The 20348-nt window shown below is 35.9% G+C and overlaps 1 protein-coding gene across 2 annotated transcripts in view; it reads left to right on the forward strand.

The window, feature by feature from the left end:
• Positions 1 to 20021, forward strand: part of GPATCH2 (G-patch domain containing 2) — a 181587-nt gene extending 161566 nt beyond the window's left edge. For both annotated transcript variants that reach the window (XM_074949248.1, XM_074949249.1), the window contains exons 9-10: positions 1059 to 1141; positions 16210 to 20021. In XM_074949248.1, the coding sequence (XP_074805349.1) occupies positions 1059 to 1141; positions 16210 to 16379 (253 nt within the window). In that variant the 3' untranslated portion in view covers positions 16380 to 20021. The remainder of the gene's footprint in view (positions 1 to 1058; positions 1142 to 16209) is intronic.
• Positions 20022 to 20348: the final 327 nt, after the last annotated feature.

Raw genomic sequence — 20348 nt, forward strand, 5'->3', positions numbered from 1 at the left:
TGACGTTGTGGCACAATAAGTTAATCTGGGATATGCATTGGAGTATTTTATTTTTTAAATTACCCACTGAAGCCCGTCTATGTGAAATAACAAAGTCATTAGTACATTTATATTAAAAAGTGGATTTGTACCATAAAACGTTAAACACTATGACCATTTTCAGCCCAGTTTTTCTCTTTTTACAATATTATGCAGGAAATCTGAATATTCTTTTAAATCACATAATCATCTGTTACACAATTAATAATGGTATAGCTTAAAGAAAGCTTATGTGCAATAAAGCAAAATTTATAAATCCTAGACTGAACCCACGCCCCTTGAATGGGAACATATTACTCTTCATTGGCACCAGTTTACTAGATTTGTTTCCCACCTTGTGATTTAACAAAATTCACTAAGTTATAATTAAAAGAATCACAATATTGGGACTTGTGTTTTTAGGTACTCTATAATGTTTAATACATCTCCATAAATGCCTCTTCTTTTTCCCTTGTCTCCTAATTCTTCACCGAATGATGCAGCCAGCAGTATCTGTGCCTCTCTAAAGGAATGTTAAGTTACTTATAGCAAAATTACACTTTTATTCCATCTGCGTTTGAAGAGTTTTCTGTTTCATGTTACCTCAGACATTCTTCATGTTACCTTAAAAGAAATTGATAATACTTTTCCTGTAATAAATGTCATTCTGACAGTAAGGCATTAGTAACCAATTGATAACCTACAACAATATTGTGATCTCTTTAGATAATTAATCTTAGCTATTTTCCTGTCAGAAGAAACAGTGTTTTATGTTGAGCTAGAAAGATTGCCAGTTTTGAAAATTAAAAAGCATTCCTTTTATATTATTCATTCCAGGAACAATTTATGATGCTGTGTTTAGATGCTGAGCGCTTGTCAACAAACATAATTATGTTTTGATATAAACAAGATTGGTGGCTTCACTGTGCAGCTTCATCTTCATTGAGAATGTTTTGATTTAGGTTCAGATTATACAAGCTGTGTATTTATGTGGCATTTTACCCCCTTTGTTAATAGTTTTCTCTGATAATCACTTACAGACAAACAAGTGTACATTTAGGATCATTGTGCATGGGAGACATCAAACGGAGAAGGAAAGCTGCACCCCTACCAGGACCCACAGGTAACAATTTTACTGTAACCAAACCCCAAAAGTTAAATCTTTAAAATACAAAGCAGTAGGTCAGCAACACAGCAAAGTGCACAATAAATTCAGCCACTCTTGAGATACCTTTAGGCAGGTAATATAATAGTATTAGAGATTAAGAAATCAACTGACTTTTAATTGTTGTTTAGACATTTCTAATTTCTCAGCCTTTTCAAACACAGTACTTATTAAAGAAAAGTGATTTGGTTTCCCCAGAATGAAAATCTTAAACAAAAGAGATTACTATACATGTATACTCAAAAACACAAGATAGGAAGAGCTAGGGTATTTTTCCAATGAAGAATGTATATGAAAACCTAGAATAAATATAATGTACTGTACAAGATTTGTTGGGCAAATCATTGAAAGTTTGGAGTCAAGTATATGAAAGATAGCTTCAAAATTAGTGCACCACATTAAATGGCTAACACCTGCAAGTGCATTTTCAAAGATTTTTTTAGATGCAAGATCACAACCATTGCATGCATTTTGCTGATGTTACAGCTGTGAAATGACTTTTTTAATACTTGGCTGTGATTTACAGGATTCTCATCCGTTTGTTTATATTAACTATATATAGTTAGACTGGTGAGGGTGTGGTTGTGCATCTTTTTGTGTATATCTCTATTAGTCTGTCTTCATATATTTCACATAGTTGTAGTATGTGAGCCTCTGGACTACACATGTTCGTATATATTGCTATTTATCAGCATATACTTACAGTACCTTATTATATACAATGTGTACACGCATATAATTCTTTGATTCAGATCTCTCCTAGATATTCTTTAGAGTAACCAACTGTTTGCATTCCAGTTGAATGGCCCCTCAAAATTTCAGTGTTTCAAACAGTGACAAAAACAGACCAGGAACAATCTCATAAATACTACATCTTAGTGGAAGCAGTATGGAAAAAGAGAATGTCTGGATCAGGTCCTAAGACTCTGAACATATGTGAAGTGAGCAGGAAAATACTTAATGGCTGAGGAGAGGATAATACAATGATTTCTACAAGGTGATTTTGACTTCACAACTTGCAAGTACCAAAGGAAGTCATTTTGTACAGAGCTGGTATAAAGTATAGTGAAATTTATTTTATCATACATTTTACTGTGGACTTCCACTGTTCACAGGCTAATTCCACTGCCTAGTTTGCAAAGTCAGTCTTTTTGATAATGAAGTTACTAAATATTTTATATAAGCATTCAGTGTTTCTGATACATAGTGATATCTTCAATATATACAAGACATTTTTTGAAAGGATTTTTGTCTTAAACTGAGAGAGAGATACAGGGTCTTTTAAAAAAAAATACAAAATCATAAAAAGAGAAAAAGAAAAAGCCTTGTATTTGCTACTGTTTAACTAGTGTGGATTTATCTTTCTAATTCAAGAAGAGCAGTTCAGTTTCCTTCTGTATTAGTTTTTGATAATGTGAAGTGTTTTTCTATGTTTGAATCTTTGTGGGTTTTTTTAAAGAAACCAGTATAAACTTGGAAAAACATTTAGTAAATTAAACAATGGTAGCTATGTTCACACACAAATGTTTCAGAAATACATGTGTTCACTACCTCAGTTCACTCCGTTACCACTCCTTCCCACAACTAAATTACTTTTAAAATACTGATTTTTTGAATGTTTGCTATCATTATTTGAAGAAAGAAAAGGATTTACCTAATGTCATTACATTCGAGAAAGGGATTTAGAGTAGGACAAGCTACCATTGTCCTGGTTGGGATTTTTAGGTAAAATATAGAAATAAAAGGACTGGGATTAACTAAAAAAAAAAAAGGGGGGGGGGGGACATTTTTCTTTAAAAAAAAAAAAAAAAAATTTATGTACACAGCAATCACAATGATGTTTGTCTCTGCAAATCAACAGAATGAGTCCACCAGTACTTACTCTGCTTCCTAGTTGAATACAGTAGTGAAAGCTGAAAGAGTGACTATAGATCAGTGAACAACTATAAGCTTTATCTTGGGATATGATGCACATACTACAAATTACTAAAGCATGACCTAGTATGTCATCCAGGCAGGTGAGCAAAACAGTTTAGTTCCATAATCCCAATCTGTGTTTCCAGAAGAAAATTGCTTGGATAAATGCATTTCCATAGCAATATGCACGGTATGTTTTATATATGTGGGATAAATAGTACCAAGGAGAATTACTGGTGATTGCTAATTAACTATGGAAATATGTTGTGTGTATTTTTGTGAACAGTCGGGTTAGCACCTGCTCCAGTACATACTCTCAGACATTTTACATGGCTGTGGACTATTGTAGCTAGCAGTGTTATTGGGTAAACATTTATTAATTGTGACAAGAACACCCAATTTATTTCAGTACTCTAGCTTATTTGCTGCTCTTTCACCTTTGTATTTTATATTGAAAGAAAAAGTAAAATGAATATTGATAGAGTTAGATATTGATTTCTAAATTTATAGCCTGTTCTCAGCCTTGAGTCAAAGTCACATGCCAATAGGTTTGTGTATATTAGTAACAAAGGATGTAGACTTATTCTTACAGCAATGAGAAACTGTTGAAGCAAGAAAGTTTTAACAGCACAGACCATTTTATAATTTGAAAAATGTCATCTGTAAAGGTGAGGTAAAGCTGTGTTGAAAAGCAGTGAACAAAATAAGAGGAATACTATTAGATATGGGTGGGAAGGGAGTTTCTAGCCAGCTGACAGCAAAAACAGTAAAGTCCTATTTTGCATTATTTGCTATAGTACATTTTCTGTTTTGGCTTGTTTAAGAAAGCCTCCTCTTTTAATACTGCATGAACTTAGCTAATTAGTTTACCAACTAAAACAAGAGTGATTGCAAATATTGCGTACTTTTTACATGTTCCTTCTGTTTCTTAAGACTCAAAGAACGATTGCAGCACATTGTACATCATAGGCAACTAAATTTTTTTCCCATCCAGCTTCTTCTATAGAAATTGATACCTTTTTAAGCAATAGGTTTCATACTACAAAAGTAGTTTAAGCAGTGAAACTTGGGTGCATGTCATTCTGCATGACTTCATGCTTGTTCCAACTACCTGAGTAGTAGTGCTATTCAGAATGACACCCTAACATGTATCATTGCAGTGACACAATGCCCTCAAGGTACATTATTTTTATACAAAGTTTTTCCTGTATATTTAATTATTTAGTTTATCTGTCAGAGAAAATGACCCTACCAAAACCATGTTCAGTATTAGTAAAAGTAATTAGCAACCAACAAAATGTAATTATACATAAAATAAAGGATGGTATTAACAAGTAGTGTGTTCTTGAAATGTATGCAGTTGAAATATTCACTGAAAGTTTAGAGATTGTCCATTTTAAAAATTTCTAATTCGTTCTGTAGATGCTACAGAAGAATTCTAAAAGTTTATACTCAAAAACTGAATAGACTTTTTTAACCCAAGTTCTCTTTCTTGTGTTCTGACTATCTTTCATCTTCTGTGTACTTCACTCTCTCTCAGCTCCCCAAGTGACTCTCTGGTCTCCATCATATTTCCTATATCCCTTTGATCCTGTGGGTTTTTTCTATCCCTTTAGAACCTCTAAATCTCAGTTGTGAAACACACACTATTCCTTGTGCACAAATTCTGTTTGACATTAGTGGATTTCTATTAACATAATTTACAGACTACAGAACACTAATGCGAAGTAAAATAAAAAAAAAGTTTTGTGCATACTCCAGTAAATGGTTTTCAGAAACAAACAAATGGCTTTATTCAGATTTTGTTCTTCTCATTATCATATAATGATAAAGCACAAATGACTAAAACATAGAATATATAGGGAAATATAAAAAGCATCGCACAGAACATTATCCCATGCAGCTTAAGAAATATTGATCACTTTTTGTAAAAGCAAATTTTAATTACAATGTCTTTTTCCGGGCTGAGGGTTTGTATGTCACACTTCAAGATGATACCATTTGAAATGACTGAGTTATAAACCTCATTTTAAAAAAATGTGTTTTAAAGAAAAACCTGACAGATTCTTAATTATAGCAGCCATACTGAGCATGGTTATAATGCTGTTATGACTCACTTTAACAAGGTAATCAAAAGGCTAAATGTTTTTATTCCTTTTTTAAAATTGCCAGTGGAGCAGCTAAGCAAACTATTTTGCTGATGCTTAATATATCAGTGATTAAAAATAAGACCTGAATATCTGCAGTGCAAAAATGATTATTTGAAAAATATTGTGATTACACCTTTGTAACAGAGGTTGCCGAGGCTAAGCTTGTGGTGAAGGTCAACTTTCTGAGATAGTTACAGATAAAGGCAGACTTGGGCTTACCTAGATAAACTATGGGTAAATTTTCAAAACGCTGGGTATGAATTGTTGTTCAAATTCCCTGTTGTATCTATGTGGGAAATTTAGAATGTGCTCCATTCAGCTTAGAATTCATGTCTTAGTAATAAAGCATGATAGTATGAGCAATGGTTTTTTTTGTTTGGTTGGTTTGGTTTTTGAACTTTTTGTGTAACTTGTTAAAGGACAATGCTAGAGACAGAATTCCTTTGTCTGTAAACAGGACAAGTATAGCACTTGAACCAGTAATGGAAGCTTCCCAATCCTGGTCTGCCTTGTGCCTTAACCCTGATATTAGAAGGACCCTTTCTAGGGATGAGAGAGCATAGCTGCCTTCGTGTTCATCCATTTAAATATAAGGAGTACTTGTGGCACCTTAGAGACTAACAAATTTATTTGAGCATAAGCTTTCGTGAACTACAGCTCACTTCATCGGAATGCATCCTTTTGCGAATACAGACTAACACGGCTGCTACTCTGAAACCTGTCATTTAAATATAGTTACCATTGTAATTTAATTTTGAAGGAAAGAATCTTACTGATGTAGTTTTATGTTTTGTGCAATTCAATGTATAACTTTCTATAATTTTACATCAATAAAAATTAAAAAACCTTTTAACATGTCAGAAAACATTTCCATAGTGTAAAAGCATAAGAGACATTGATCAGGTTCCTAACACAAACACATTCAGAGTTCTCTTTCTTCAGGAGGTAGTAGTAGTGTCTAAACAGACACCCACTGACTTGATTTCAGGATGGAGACACTTCTTTCACTTTCCAGCATAAAGCACCAGGATTTTGATTTTTACAAACCTGAAAGAGTGTACATCTATGGAGCACACACTGAAGAAATACCTCGATTTGCATTCTGACATCTTTATTACCATTAGAGAGAATTTTGGTCAGCATTAAGTTTGCATATGTAAGTGACAGATTGCATATTTAAGAAGAATTGACATATGATTTCTCCTATGATTTAATTATGGAAGGGAGATCCATGGCAAGGAAGGATTGATAACTGTGACGTGTTGTCTATCATCTTCAAATGGTAAGGAGTAACTGCGGATATGTCTATACTGCAATCAAGAGGTATGATTGCAGCGTGTGTAGGCATACTCAAGCTAGCTAGATCCAAGCTAGCTTAAGTAACAATAGCAATGTATCCACGGCAATAGCACAAGCTAGCCTCCTGAGTACAACTCTTTCCAGGATCCTGGGTATATACAGGAGTGGCTAGCCCATGCCACTACCCCTGCTGCCACAGCTACCCTGCTGCTGTTACTTGAGCTAGCTGTGATCTCAAAGCTAGCTCAGGTACACTACACGTGCTGCGATCACAGCACTCAACTGCAGGGTAGACATAACCCCAAGAGATCCTCTACAGAATTTCATTTTGGTAGAGAGCCCCCCAACTTCCTTCATCTTTACTTTATTTTAGCCAAAAGGCTTAGAAGTATTCCCCTTCTTTTATCTTAATTCCTCTTTGCACTCCCTGTGTATAGCATTGTTTCCTGCATCCTGAATATAGCCTCTAGTGGTACACTGGTTGGAGGTACTAATGCCTGAGTAGGTAGTTTACCTGTAGATTAGTTTTTCCTTAGTGCAAGTAGTTAACAACATTTATATTTGTTTTCTAGTTTTGTTTTGATGAATTAATGCTTATGAAAAGTACTAGTTTGACAGAAAACTCCCATTCACAGAATAAGTCAAGTATGGGCAGAAAAAATGAAAGCTTCCTCACACTATCCTGGTAGTCTGTTTTAACCTTGTGATGAATGGATCAGTTCTAAGGGTGACATTGTTAGTCCCCGTGTTGATTCAGTCCCTAGTGTTTCTGCTGAGATTACACAAGGCTGCCAATATTGTGGGTGACTTTTGTGATGTAAACCCTGTCCTCTAGGACCTGGGCAGAAACCATAGTTCACTTCACATAAGTCACTGAACATTTATCAGAGAATAACAACTTTGCCAGGTTTTCAAGTTTTCTTTTTATCTGCTTTGGAAGATTTTACACTGGAAGATCTGCTTCAGAGACACAGTAGAGTGATATTTGCAGTGTTGCCAAAAATGTGGAGTAAATAATGTGCTGCATCATTTCACTTAGATCCGTGTGCAAAGGCAGTTTTTGTCTAACAGCCCTTCTCTTATCTGTAAGGGGGACTTTTCCACCCCTATTGTGCCTTCTCTTCCCACCCAACCTTCAGCTCCTGCAAAAGGATGCAACACAATTATGTGTCTGGTATGGGTAGAAAGGACTGAATGGGCTGTGGTGAACAGGACACATACTTTCCAACTTCTGGCCTGGTAGAGCTTAGTCAGAAAAGAACGTAAGTCAAGGTCTGTGTTATTGGTTCAGTGGATTTCCTTTGAGGGAGTTCCTGATAGTGCAGCTCCAAAGGAACTGTGATGTCTCATGACCAGAAGCCAGTTCAGGTTTTGTGTTGTCATCAGTGTAGGGTTTATATAGGTGCAGCATGAGGTTTCAGAGTGGGTGCAGATTTTGTGAGCACAACATAGCTAACCCGTGTTTGGAAATTCTGGCCCAAAATGTTTAGCTGAGTAATGTGACATCTTCACAGTTGTGTCTGTTGTAGCTTGAAATAGTCACTTGTAATATATCTGATTAACAGCAACTAGATGTGTAAATTAGACAGATACATTATAAATATTTGAACATCACAGCAATTTAAAAAATTGTAATTTGTCTGCCAGTTGTGAAGCTGCTGTTAATGTTGCACAAATTTTCAATAGTTTAAAAAAAAAATCTAAAAAATCTGAGCAGCAATCCTGATTTTTACTTTTGTTAGCGAATCTCCTTTAAAGAGGACGCAGTTTAAGAGTTTGATTTTTAACAGTGTTTCTGATAGAATGGCATCTTGCATCAGGATTTACATCCCTGCATTCAGTTAGATGGTATGGAAACAAAAACCCAACAAAAAAAGATGGAGTATTAAATGTCTTCTGAAAACGGGGAAAGTTCACTGGATTTTAAAGTGAAGCAGCATGTATCACCTCTCTTTCCATTGGCTGTTTATCCAACATCAATACAACACTTTAGGAGCCAAATTACTAAACAAGCTGCCAATTAGGCTTGCAGTCAGCTGGATAGATTAGTGGGTAAGAGAGTCAGATACAAGATTTTCATCTCTTGAGCCAATTACGCAAGTGAATTACCATCCACAATGCTCCTTGGAAGATTTGCGGTAAAAAGACTGACTCTGCTGTGATAGACATAAGTGAGATCCAGGGTAGGAGGTAAGGGTTAGCAGGCCATGTATTGCAAAAATTGCCCAAGCAAAAGGAGATCCTTCTAGGAAAGGATTTAAAGGATTTAGGGCTGCCAGGAGCGAAAGAAGAAGAAATAATAGTTGTAGAATGCTCTGCTGAGGCATAGTTGTTCCACTCACAAATCTTTAATCTTATAAAAGAAAGATGAGAGTCCAGGACTCGATTTCAATGCAGTATCATTTTCTGAGAAATTATCCTTAGCATTAAAAAAAAAAAATAGTTTGGTCAAAGTTGAAATTGCACAAATCCACCTTCCTTTATTCTTATGCCTGAAAAAGACCTTTGTGTTGCTCTCCTAAAGTTTATTGAAGGTGCTGAACTGGATTCTGATTTTAGTTACCCCAGTGTAAATCCAAAATAATTTAAGTGATGTCAGTTTTGTCAATAAACTGAAATCTGATTTTGCCCCATTAGCAATAAAAAGATTAATAAATAAAAAAATAAAAAATAAATTATAGCTTTCTACCCTTTTTAAATATTGAAAGTCACAATAGTAGTACATTGGGTAACTGTCCTGTTTTTTGATCTATGACAAATATAAGCCTAGATGGTAATCTGTTATGTTCTAAAGAAGAGGTATTTTACAGTTAAGGGAAAATAGATTTGCAGTTTGCCATATAGTTCAAAACTGAGTATTGACACGTTTGGTTCCTGCTGAGATTCACACACTAGTAAAACATTATTTCTTAAATATTAAGCAAATTTAAATCCTGAACTTTTGCAAGCTGTTGTGTCCAAAAATGATTAAACAGATGTGGAGCCTGCAGCAGCATTAGACCTCTGATCTGATTTTTAGCTTACAGATGGAATTAAATTAATTCATGGCAATCACTGTAAAATCAAGGGTATGGCATTGAATGCTAGTGTACTGTTTAACCAGAATGTATCTGTTTCAACAGCTGTTAAGAAAAATTATGTGCCTTATTTTTTCATAAGAACGGCCATACTGGGTCAGACCAGAGGTCCATTTAACCCAGTATCCTGTCTTCCGACAGTGTCCAATGCAAGGTGTCCCAGAGGGAATGAATAGAACAGGTAATCATCAAGTGATCCATCCCATGTCACCCATTCCTAGCTTCTGGCAAACAGAGGCCAGGGATACCATCCCTGCCCATCATGGCTAATAGCCATTGGTGAACCTATGCTCCATGAATTTATCTTGTTCTTTTTTCAACCCTGTTATAGTCTTCGCCTTCACAACATTCTCTGGTAAGGAGTTCCACAGGTTGACTGCGTTGTGTGGAAAAAAAAACTTCCTTTTATTTGTTTTAAACCAGCTGCCTATTCATTTCATTTGGTGGCCCCTAGTTCTTGTGTTATGAGAAGGAGTAAATAACACTTCCTTATTTACTTTCTCCACACCAGTTATGATTTTATAGATCTCTATCATATCCCCCCTTAGTCATCTCTTTTCCAAGCTGAAAAGTCCCAGTCTTATTAATCTCTCCTCAGCTGTTCCATACCCCTAATCATTTTTGTTGCCCTTTTCTGAACCTTTTCCAAGTACACTATATCTTTTTTGAGATGGGGCAACCACATCTGCATGCAATATTATCTATCACTTTCTTAACGATTCCCAACATTCTTTTTGCTTTTTTGACTGCCGCTGCACATTGAGTGGATGTTCAGAGAACTATCCACAGTGACTCCAAGATCTCTTTCTTGAGTGGTAATAGCTAATTTAGACCCCATCATTTCATATGTATAGTTGGGGTTATGTTTTCCAATGTGCATTACTTTGCATTTATCAACACTGAATTTGCCAATATCTTCCATTTTGTTGTCCAGTCACCCAGTTTTGAGAGATCCTTTTGTAGCTCTTTGCAGTCTGCCTGGGATTTAACTATCTTAAGTAATTCTGTATCATCTGCAAATTTTGCCACCTTCCTGTTTACCCCTTTCTCCAGATCATTTATGAATATGTTGAACAGGACCGGGCACAGTACAGACCTCTGGGGGACACCACTATTTACCTCTCTCCATTCTGAAAACTGACCATTTATTCCTACCTTTTGTTTCCTATCTTTTAACCAATTACCAATCCATGAGAGAACCTTCCCTCTTATCCCATGACTGCTGACTTTGCTTAAGAGCCTTTGGTGAGGGACCTTGTCAAAGGCTTTCTGAAAATCTAAATACTCTATATCCAGTGGATCCCCCTTGTCCACATGCATGTTGACCCCCTCAAAGAATTCTAGTAGATTGGTGAGGCATGTTGACTGTTCCCCAACAAATTATGTTCATCTATGTGTCTGACAATTTTGTTCTTTACTATCGTTCCAACCAGTTTGCTTGGAACTGTAGTCAGGCTTACTGGCCTGTAATTGCCAGAGTCACCTCTGGAAAGATACATTTAATAGAAATGTACCTTTAATGCCATCATAATAATTTCACAATAAAAATGTTATTGGAAGTTTTTGTTATTCCCCTAAACGTTTTTAAATACACAAATATGTTTGCCTTTTTACATTTATAGGTTTCATAATAAGCATATTTCATATATACATTTATGGGCTTCATATTAGGCATGCACGTGTATAATAGAGGTGGGCTCCAGAGGCTGTGTATGTATATATATACACTAGTTTGTATTTTTGGGCTGTGGGTGTTGCTCAGTATAGGTATAGGAATTTGATAGCACTGTCTTGCCATCCAAGCATTCCCACTGTTCCTTCAGTGCTTTCCCCTCACTTATGTGATGGCAACCACTCCAGTGAGCTGCCACTCATCTGGCAAATCAGGAACCAAAGTATTATGGTTGCTATCAAATTTTGTAGTCTCTGTAAGGCAGAAGGGTCTGCAAGTGAAATTCGTGCAAATTATTAACATAGAGTGCTGATTTCCGTTCCTCATAACCCCTGCCTCTTTCCCACTCCCCACCCCTGTCGCTGCCTTTCACCTGTCAAATTTTGCATAGCTGCTTTTCCGTGAGGTGGCAGCAGCGGGTTGTTCTTGTTCTTGCTTCAGGCTGGGTCAAGACTGAACATGTCCTGGAGGTAGTACAACCCTTTTTAGGGGCAATATGCTTTTACCACTCTCTGAAAGCCCCTGCTGGCCAGTCCAAGAAGTACCATTGGCATGAGTTAGAAGCTGAGCTTTAAGATGTATATTGCAAGGACAATAACTGCTTTAAATTAGAGAATAAAAGCCCACAGCAAAAAAAAAAAAAAAAAAAAAAGTAACAAACAAGGTAGCATGGTATTTGTCATACTCTGTTCTTTCCCAATCTTCAACCAATCAGCAATAAGAATGGTATTTCCGAGTGCTGATTGGTCATAGAATGAAGGAAAAGGACTACAATGAATAAAATTACCAGAAACTGTGCTCTTATAGAAAGTGGAGAGGCTCAAAATGTGCAGGATAAAATAACTATAATTTGATTCACTTTTTATAAAGACATTGTAAGATTTAGGCTTCAAAACTGACTAAACAGGGAGAATGGACTGTTGATACCAAATCTTTTTGAAATAAAATACAGCCAGCCTGCACGGTTGCTAAGAAAATAAAAACAGGAAAGTAAATTAGTTGTTTACATCCCAGTTGTGCGTTAATTTTTTTGGTGTTGCACTGACCTCAAGCAAAACCAAAAATATTATTGGACATGCATGGTGCGTGTGTGTTCGTGTGCACAAAAACAAAAAAAAAGAAAATAAGCCTTTTGTTGGCTGTATTCAGAGGGTTTGGGGATTTTAGAGTTCTAATAGAAAATCATGTACAATGGAGTGGAAAAAGTAATTATACTGTATATTTTAAAAGTACTTAAATGTCTTTAAAACAAAACGTATTCCAATTATCCTGTCAGTCACAGAAAGAGGAAATGCATTCTGTTACAGGAAAAAATCAAAAATAGAAGCATCAGTTTATTAAATAGCATGTTTCAGGGTACAAATTGTTCATCTGTATAGCCTCTTTCTGTTCTTGCTGTGTGAGGAATTGGATTTGATACAGGAAGATACATAGTTTATATAAAGTTAACTACGCTTTTTAAATGGACTCTAGTGAACCAGCAAAGTTGCTTGCTCTGTTTTGAGCTGTTCTCTACCGTTTACACTCTGGAGTGTGTTTCTGGCACTGCTATGCAAACTCAGGAATCATCTGACACATCCTATTCTGAGATAGTGTGAACACCTTGATTATATGCCTCTGTCATTGTTCCCTTTCCCTTGGAAGCACTGTGAACTTTATTCCCCTCTGTTGTTTTATCCATTGTTTTTAAGATATTAGGACCCCACTACTACTACCCCAGAACAATTTCATTGTTTAAGTTATCCCCCAAAAAGTGAGTTAATGGATACTTCTATAGTTTTAGTAAGGGTGTTTACCTGTCAATTAGTTTGGACATCGATATTTTTTTTCCATTTTCTGTGCTAGAAGCAAGAGCTCAGAAGGTCCACAGCCTGCTCTATGTATGCTCAGTCATTGTCAGGGACTTGTCTGTATGAAAATTGTCTCTGTCTATGGGAGGCCTGAAAAGAAAGGAAGACTTTGTTATTGAATTTTGTGCTGGTGAGTTCAAGAGCACCCTCACAGGGCCAGGACACTGACTTCAGAGCCTTTATCACCTAATGTAAAGTACTGCTTCAAACCAATATTAAAATTAGCTTTCTCTCAACAATCTTTCTTTTTTCTTTGACTCAGGGATTGGAATAGTGGCTGTCTAGCTTTTATCTGGCCACAGTGTGACTGAGTATACAGAATAGTACAGTAGATAATTCTTGAGTACTGTAAATTTGTTGCCACAGTAATCACAAGTAGGGTATATCATGAAGGTTTCAATATGCATCTCTCACCTTCGGTTTGACTACTGCCTGTGTATGCTGTTTCAATGTAGCTTTCTAGATTTGTATATTGAGGAGCTTCAAAATATTTGTTCAACTTTTGTTTTAATACTCCTTGGTAAAGTTAATGTAATAATGAACCAATTGCTCATCAGAGGTAAATGATTAGTTTAAAACTTTAGTCTCTCTAAAAACACATAACTGTGCTCTCCCTACACTTGTTACTAGAGTTCTCCACACACAAAAAAAAAAAAAAAAAAAAGACAGGCTAGTATGAATGAATGGGAAACTAACTTATTTATTGGTAGTAGAATCTAGGAGCCCTAGTCGTGGACCTGGAGCCTATTGTGCTACATGCTGTACAAATACAGAGCAAAAAAAGATTGTCCCTACCTCAATGGCTAATGCCCCAAGTCTGTCAAGCTTTGGAAATTCATTCACAGCAGATTAAACAAAAATCCCCCTCCCTGAAACAGCTCACCTTCAGTGTAGACAATGAAGAGGTTTCAACTTTTTTTCCTCCTGCAGGGCAGGATGTTGTACACCTTACTTCCTCCCCCGTTTCATAACTAGCAGTATCATGCTATCTGCATTTATATCAGGAGTGGGCGGTTACCAAAGACAGTGCATCCAGGAAAGCTTACCAGTGCATCAGGTCCAAAACTCTGTACTACAGAAGTTTCAATCGTTAATGGGAGAGAAAAGGCATTAGATTTAAATGCCTTTCACTTTTCATTTTCCTTTGCTACTACAAATACTTCTGTTTTTCTACATTCATAAGAAAAGTAAATCTGTTGGGTTTAACCCCTTTACTATTGGCGGTCTGTCTCCTCGTACGTGTATTGCTTTTCCTCTAACAGGACATCAAGCAGATCGTGGTACTGAGGGAGTACCAGCAAATGATAGAAGTATGGACACTTGTTTTGTAGAAAAGATATTACTCAAAAACATATCAAACAACTTTCTTTAAAAATAATAGAGACTGGGAGTGGCTGGGTCATTACACATATTGAATCTATTTCCTTAAGTTAAGTAGCCTCACACCTTCTTGTCAACTGTCTAAATGGGCCATCTTGATTATCACTACAAAAGTTTTTTTTCTCCTGCTGATAATAGCTCATCTTAACTAATTAGCCTCTCACAGTTCGTATGGTAACTTCCAACTTATCTGTGTGTGTGTGTACACATCTTACTATATGTTCCATTCTATGCATCTGATGAAGTGGGCTGTAGCCCATGAAAGCTTGTGCTCTAATAAATTTGTTAGTCTCTAAGGTGCCACAAGTACTCCTGTTCTTTTTGCAGATACAGACTAACACGGCTGCTACTCTGAAAACTTTAAAAATAATGTTCTCAAATCTGAGAAACATAAAACTGGACAAGTGGCCACTTCTCACTTACATTGCACAGTAGCACACAATTAGGCATTAATCGGGGATTTCTCATGCTCAGTGACACAGAATATCCTTTCTTTTTCAAAAGGATAAATTGAGATAGAATAGGATAAACCTACCAATCTCGTACAGTGATTTTCATGTTCAGAGTATTTTACAGACAGTCGGACAGATTATCTTTTAAGTTATGCTAGTGTAAATCCAGAATAAATTCATGGATGTCAGCTGACTCTTACACCTATGTAACCAAGATCAGAATCTGCTTTTATTTCTGATTAATGGTAAGTCAGCCTTTGGCCACATTCACAGATATGTTTTGTGATGGTAAAAATGTTTTGTTTAGAGATGTCTAAGAGTTGGAATGTTACAGTATTATATTTTATTTAGGGGAAGCTTAAGACTGTGATTTATCAAAATGACTGCAATATATTATCTTACACAAGCTCTTACTGAAATGGAAAAGCAGTGCATTAGAAAAGTTGGTACCATTTTGTTTAAAGAGAAAGTTCTTCAATGCAAATGCATACGGTACTTCCCAGTGTTTATATTTGCCTTTTAAATCTTTCTAATCTTTAGTAAAACAAATCAATGAAATAGGATACAAATGGACTGGAGAATATTATATGCAGTGTTGCCATAGCCATGTTGCTCTCAGGATATTAGAGAGATGAGGTGGATGAGGTAATGTTCCAGAAGTTGGTCTAATAAAAGATATTACCTCACCCACCTTGTCTCTGAAGAATATGTCAGTTGTCTGCTCTGCTTTTGTTGCTGTTGTGAGAATTCAATCATAAATGATTAGTTGTTTTATTAAACATCTCAGCATACTCCAGTTGATTGAAAAGCATTTATTGTATCAATGAGGGTGGAAAGATAAGGTGTGATGTTTCTTATGCCCATGTTTGATATCTATACCTAACTCGGTAGTCAAATAGTCCTCTCCATACATTGATAAATTTATTCAGGTTTTGAGTTTTCTTTGAGTCAGACATCCAGCATTTTTGTCTCATGCATAAAAGATCTGCAGCAAAAATAAATGTGTAATGATTAAAAATTGAGCTACTCTTAAAAAAAGAGTGAAACTGTAGACCATATATGTACAATTAACATACAGCCATGAGGTCAACATATGCAAAGACAGCCTGTTCTAGCAACCTATTAGATGAATTAGGAGAATAAGAAGGGTTAAGGCTTTAAAGGAGATTATCTTGCTCTTTTCTACACGGCAGTACTGATTAATGCTGTATGTTTCTTTTTAATCTCAGGGTTTGTAGGTGAAAATGCCCAACCAATCCCAGAAAACAACATTGGAAACAGAATGCTTCAAAGTATGGGCTGGACTCCTGGCACAGGCCTGGGACCAGACGGCAAAGGGATGTCAGAACCAGTCAGAGCCATCCAGAGGCCAAAGGGACTCGGACTTGGATTTAGCTGACAGAGAAGCACTCCAACTCCTGTACAGAAGTCAGGAAGACCAACCTTAATTTAAAGGGAAAAAAAAAAAAAGCTAAAGTCTTATATTGTATTTTGTCATCAGCAAATCCAGTTGTTGTTCACTTATGGAGTTCTGAAGCCTAAATGTTTCATGTTGACTACTCTGGCTTTCAAGATGCAAGGTACAGCCACAGTGGCAAAAGAGGTGTTTGAATCCTAACTCTGTAATGGTGCTAAAATATTAAAACAATTGTACTTTTTTATTTTCTGTGATCTTAAAACAAAGTCTGTTTGGTATATGATTCAAAATGCAATGCGTTTATTTTTCCTGAAAAGCTTCTCACACAGCAGATTTCAGCATTTAGGCAAACATTTTTTGGCACCATTTTCTCATCTGAAGTGTGTTCTGAGAGGATTTGTTATCAAGGAAAATTAAACCTTAGAAAGCTGCTATGTTGGTTCATTTTTCCTTCCTTTAAAGGCAAAAATTTCCAAACTAGGTATTTCTAGAAGTTGGCCATACATGAGGATAGGTTAACATGATCTCTGCTTTTCCATGGTGACATACATTAGGTGTCCCCAAATGGCGATATTGATGGTAACTTTGTCATCATAGGAATGTAACCCCATTATCTTGTAAAGCATCATGCTTACCTGTGTGTAAGCCCTAATTCTAATGCTTTTATAATTGTTTTTACATCTTGTAAGATATTTTTTAAGTAAATATTTTTAAAACTTTTAGTGTTCACCCTCAGCTTGGAATTCTGGTTATTTTTTATACTAGTGTTCCCCTGACTCTCCACCTCAAAAATGAGTGTATTTTAAATGTGACCCTTCCATTGGTTCTTAAACTTGGGGTTTTGGTATATTTTGAGTTGAGTGGTAGGTTACAGCGAGGGGTAGCTACCATTCAGTGTTTTTGTGGTCATGATATGGACATCCTACCACAAACTTCGAAGCATCATGGAAGAAGCAGAGAAAAGACAAAGTGAAGCAGGTAAGAAGGGAGGGAAATACTCTGGTAGCGTCTCTAAAGTCTTGAGTGAGCAATTTAAAGTCAAGGGGGGATCATTAAGCATTTTAATCAGTATCCAATATCAGCACCGGTAATTTCATCAAACACCAGCCAATCAAGCTGCCAGGACACTGGTGGCGTAAAGCAAATTCCACATTAGGGTAGTATAATACAATTGAAGAGGAGCCTTCATTCCAATGGACTAAGGGCGAAAACTTGGCCCCATTGAAGTCAGTGCCAACATTTCCACTGACTTCACTGGGGCCAAGATTTTACTCTAAATTTATCATCAAGAAGAAAGCTCTTTTCCTCTCACAACCTCATCCATTTTCCAGCAAACACAATACTAGGAAAGTAGCTACAAGAGAAAGCAACAGATTAATTGAAAAACAGTGTTCTCACTTTCCAAGTGCTAGTATTGTCTGTTTTTTGGCCCTTTTTAGAGTCTGCTTACTATTGACCTAGTGTAGAGTAACTGGTTAGCGTCTGATGTCATCCTTGATGCTGATCAAATGTACAAGTTCACTGATTTGGAGTAGAATACTTTACTTGTGGTTTTAAATGCCTTATCTGTGTATGTGATTTAGATTTTTTGAAAAAGCGACATTTTTTGGATTTCTTCAGTATTTAATCAGCAAGAATATTTGTTTCTATGGAACTTTCTAGGCTACACTGTAGTGTGGCTTTTCCATTTCAGACTTGTACTGTACAGCTAAGCTCATTAAACAGATTCTATGACCAAAGAATTTTGTGGCCATGTAATTGTGAAGATCCAAGAATTTTGAATTCTGCAACTAACAGTGGATTCCACATGTATAACTGCCATTTAATATACACACAGGCCGGTTCTATATATGTACAGACAGATAGCTATATTTTAACTGATGTGGAATTCTCCTACACGCTTGATACTCCAAAGGGCTATGAAGTGCTGTTGAATTCTAAAGACTTATTTGTGAGTATTATATGGAGCAGTGCATAACTTCTTGAACTTGTAGACTATTTGTGAATTAATAAGAAGACACATGGCAATGTTAAGTAAAAGCTGTAGGCTTCTATTATTATGCTGTATTAGTAAAAGTTTAAAGAACTTCCTCCCCCCATTATAATTCCATCATGATTGATTACAAAGCCTGTGTATTATCATTTGGTAATTGTAACTGTGGTACAAATAACATTGTTTCTAGTATATCCAGGCAATATACAGTAGCTGCAGAAATTCAAGAAATATCAGTCTGCAGCTTAAAGAGTATTTGAAAATATTTGCCGTTTTAGTGGAGAATTTAAAAATAAAAAACCGCATGGACAAATATTAGGATAAAACCTTGCTGGTTCCCACTCTGCTCCCCATTTCCCCCACATGCACGGGTACAATCGACCTGGTAGACTCCCATAGTGGAGGAATTACTTAGCTTGATGAAGATGTAAAGAATCAGAGCTAGATTATAAAAACATGTTAGTTTCTAATTTTAAATCAATCAATCTGTTCAAAAGAAATTAATAGATATCAAGGGTATTCAAACTGATTTTATTTAGATATAAATATGCCTAGTTTGTTTTGCAACTGGAATTTCCTACAAATGCCAGAGCAGACTGGGTGCCAAGTAGAGGGAAATGATTTGTTAAAATATAATGTAGTGATATTTTTCTTGATGTTGCTGTACAATTCTCTCCCTACCTCATGCCCCCATTTTCAATTCGGTTTTCCTAGGCCTCTTTACAGTTGCTCTAACAATGTGATTGTGTAGGTTAGAGCTAGTGTGTTCTTTAAAAAGGCCACTTTTTGGAGACACTTGGCTTTGGGATTGTGATAAAACATGCCACTATTTCAAAATATGTCTTAAAATTTGCCTGTTAGGTTTTTCCATTACTAGCTTATAACAATACCTACTACAGTGATGCCTCAGATTATTTTAAAATACATACACAAGTATTTTGATATGATATACCATCTGCTACTAGATATAACATTGAAATAAATTTTCCTTTTCACATATTAATCGATGTTGGACACTCTCATATCTGAGAGTTCCCAGCATTCACCTGATGCTTTCCATTTATGCTTGATTAATTAGTAGCCTAAAATGTTCTGCCTACATTGAAGGTCTAATAAAAGAAACATACGTTTAGAGTAATGTACATTGAGTTTTGATGCATCTACCAATATACCTCAACATTTTGTGAATTGGGCCATTAACCTTTACTCAAACAGATGAGCAACTGCTGGCAGCATCTTTCTTTTAAATAAATATTTGTTGAAGTAGGAAAAGCATTTTTAACATGCTAGTATGTAACAACTTTGTCCCTGAATTTTGGCTTTTCTGTAATTAAGGTCTGTAATGGGTCAGTTGAATTGCCAGCAAATGGCTAAACAATCTGTATAGAATGCATTGCTTTAACACAAGCAAGATGTAATAAAATAAAACAGAGACTTCATTCTTCATGTTCTTTTTGTATATTGTGTACTTTAAACTGCTTTTTTGACAGCAGCGTTATTGCTAAGATGAGTGGAAGAATGACATCTTTCTGCAACATGTAGTTAAGGCTGCTAATATCTTTAACAAATAAATATTAGCTAGAAATGTTGTTATAAGGCTTGTGAAACTTTACTAATGTCCCCTTCCCATTTTTATATTCCCCAGCAGGAACAGATACACTTAGCTAATTATGTGTAAATTATCTATAGAAATAACTACATTAAACGAGTGTTAAGGTTGCACAAACACCCAAATGTCAGGAAATGCCCCAGTTACGATACACACACCATTTTTATTGTCATAATGGTTCAGTCTATTGATTTAGACTTTTTTAAATATGTTTCCTTCTTCCCAACGTATTTATTTTGATAATTTTGTCAGCACTACACACTTTCTTTTCAATGCAGAGCCTTCCTTGGGTGCAATTCAGAAGAGGGAGTAGTTAACTACAGAGTCAACTGTGAACTCAGGTGACCTA

Source organism: Natator depressus, chromosome 3 (assembly GCF_965152275.1).
Source record: "Natator depressus isolate rNatDep1 chromosome 3, rNatDep2.hap1, whole genome shotgun sequence".
NCBI lineage: Eukaryota > Metazoa > Chordata > Testudines > Cheloniidae > Natator > Natator depressus.